Source organism: Brassica oleracea, chromosome C4, assembly GCF_000695525.1.
Source record: "Brassica oleracea var. oleracea cultivar TO1000 chromosome C4, BOL, whole genome shotgun sequence".
In the NCBI taxonomy this organism is placed as follows: domain Eukaryota; kingdom Viridiplantae; phylum Streptophyta; class Magnoliopsida; order Brassicales; family Brassicaceae; genus Brassica; species Brassica oleracea.
The window spans coordinates 24,379,770-24,382,831 of NC_027751.1; the positions used below are offsets into that span (position 1 = coordinate 24,379,770).

Sequence of the window (3,062 nt, forward strand, 5' to 3'; positions counted from 1 at the left end):
TTTGCGCCTGAATGGATTAGCTTGATAATGAAATGTATCTCCTCAGTCAATTATCAGGTATTGATTGATGGCCAAGCTTATGGATGCATTATACCCACGTGTGGTATCAGACAAGGGGATCCCTTGTCTCCGTACCTCTTCATTATATGCACTGAGATGTTAGTCAGACTCCTCAAAAAAGCTGAAGATAATAAGAAGATCTCAGGTCTGAAAGTTGCCAGAAGAGCACCTCCTATCACCCACATATTTTTCGCTGATGATATCATGTTCTATTGTAAGGAGAAGGATGAGGAAATCGATTACTTGGTGGGGATCCTGAAGAAGTACAGCTTGGCCTCAGGAAAAAGAATCAAGTTTGATAAGTCTAGTGTCTGCTTTGGTAAGAAAATACCAAGCTCAAGACGTGAATCCATCAAGGAGAAAAAGGAGATAGTTAAGGAAGGTGGAGAGGGCATTTACTTAGGCTTACCAGAATCATTTGGACGTTAGGTTAACACTCTTGGGTACATAAAGGAGAGATTTCCGAATAAAGTAATAGGATGGCATAACCAATTTCTAACACCTGCAGGTAAAGAGGTTTTGCTCAAAGTTGTTGCCATGGCTCAACCAAACTACCCCATGTCATGTTTCCTCCAGCCGAAAACGACATGTTAACTGATTAAGTCAGTCATGGCAGATTTCTGGTGGAAGAACTCAAAAGAATCTAAAGGGATGCAATGGAAAAGTTGGAAGTATCACTGTAAACCAAAGAGAGAAGGAGGTTTGAGCTTTAAGGATATGGAGAAGTTTCATTTGGCTCTGCTTGGAAAACAGGTCTGGCGACTTCTCACTAAACCTGATACTCTAGTAGCACATATGTTCAAAGCTCGATACTTCCAACATACCACTATTCTGAATGCCAATCTGGGAGCTAGACCTTCTTATGCGTGGAGAAGCCTGCATGCTGCGACAAAGTTGATTAGGTTGGGAGCACGAGCAGTGATTGGTAATGGAGAGAATACTTCCTTATGGGAGGACCCTTGGATTGAAGAAAAGCCAGCCAAGTCTCTTGTCTCCTCGCGGTTGGTGCATAGTCACCAACAAAATACTTTGCCGGGCTGCTCTAGAGTGAAAGACTTCCTTGCACCTGATGGAAGAGAATGGAACATAAAGTTGTTGAGACTTGTGCTGTCTGAGGAGGACATGAGGAAAATTCAAACTATAAGACCATGACGGCCGAATACAAGAGATGCATACTGCTGGGATTACACAACCTCAGGTACTTACACGGTGAAATCAGGTTATTGGGTTGCTGCCAACTTAATGGATGATGAGATTCGGAAGGAAGTCTCTCAGCCAAGCATGGATGTTTTGTTTCAATCGCTTTGGCAGATGAACACTTCCCCAAAGATTAATCATTTTCTGTGGAGATGTTTAAATGAGTGCTTACCTATGGGAGAGACTATGAGATATAGGCATCTAGCTAGAGACGGAGTTTGCTCTTGTTGTCAATCCAAGAATGAGACAATCAATCACTTCCTCTTCCAATGCCCATATGCACGTCTGGTTTGGGCTTTATCACCGGTTCATGCGCCACCAGGAGGAGAATGGTCTGACTCTCTCTATGAAAACTTGTATAGAATAATTTGCTTGAGTCTTTCTGATCAACTAGAGGAGAGGGTTAGATTCATGGGACTGTGGATAATGTGAAGATTATGGAAAAGCATAAATGCTTTCTTATTCAAAAGCGAAGACTATGATGAACTTAGGATGTGTTCTAAAGCTCAAGAGGACATGGAAGAATGGAATTGTAGAGATGAGGTAGAAGAAGAGACGAGGAATACAGCCCCTGTGACGAGAAATGTGGAGAACTGGCAACCACCCCTGCATCCGTGGCTGAAGTGAAATACTGATGGAGCTTGGGATCACAACAGGGAGCATTGTGGAGTAGGGTGGGTATTACGAGATCATCACGGGGGTGTGAAATGGATGGGTGCAAGAAGACTCTTGAAATTAAGAAATCATATTGAAGTTGAAGCAGAAGCTTTAAGATGGGCAGTGATGATGATGGTAAAGCTCAACTACACTAATGTGGTTTTTGAAACTGACTGCAAAGGTCTAATTCAAACTTTACAAGACACAAAGAACAATCCTAGTATATTGGCTTATACACAGAATATCCACAACCTGCTCACAAAGATAGGACCTCATCAAGTAGTTTTCAAGAGTAGACAACGCAATGGAGTAGCAGACAGGATAGCAAAAGAAGCAAGTTCTCTTAGTAATGAAGGCCTTGTTTAATTTGTATTCTATAATGTCATTGTGGATCAGACCTTTTGTAGAGGCTGATAAGCCTATTGTGTAAAACCTTTGGATTAAATCTATATTATAATAGATGAGTTTTTGCTCACTCCTCGGCGCGCCACGTCAGCGTTTTGTGAGCTCCACTTTTAAAAAGTGTGAAAAAATGTCAAGTCTATGGCTCGAATCCGGGTTATTGAGATATAAACACTAACATTTATACCACTAAGTTAAATGATACTTTGTACATTGATGGTCGAACCTAATATATATTTATGAAGGTCGGAAGCTCTTGCTTCTTCGGCTTCCTCTGAGGGTCGGGCCAACAAGTGCGTTATGGGTTTCATTTTTAAATGAGATTCATCACGTTATATGAAAAAAAGCTCAAGTTTGCAACAATTATAGTTTTCTCATATTGTAAATTGTTGTCGTTTAACATAAGTTTGGGTTCTTTTCATCACTGTCTCAAACAAGTCTGAGTTACAGAGTTGTGCCATGTGTCTGTTCGTAATCTATTTTTTCACCGGTGAACTCGTCATGCCCACATCTTAAATCGCTTGATCATAAATGTTTCTGGTTTGTAGCCCCTATATAAACCCTATATATATGATTCTCATCTTTGATGAACCCAATCTGCATCTCCACAAAACTCATTGATTCCTCTTGGATTTAACCAACTTCTAGAAAATGTTTCTCTCTGCCTCTCCAATTCATCAAACTGGCGTCTCGGCGTCCGTCACTCAACCTTCGAACCTCTCCGTCTTGGTCGTAGTAGTCAGAGT

General features: G+C 41.1%; 1 protein-coding gene across 1 annotated transcript; it reads left to right on the plus strand.

Annotated features, from left to right (window-relative positions):
* The first annotated feature begins 669 nt into the window (after positions 1-669).
* LOC106338458 (uncharacterized mitochondrial protein AtMg00310-like) lies at positions 670-1,212 on the plus strand. Its single transcript, XM_013777427.1, has one exon. The coding sequence runs from the start codon at positions 670-672 to the stop codon at positions 1,210-1,212; it is 543 nt and encodes a 180-aa protein (XP_013632881.1).
* The last annotated feature ends 1,850 nt before the right edge of the window (positions 1,213-3,062 follow it).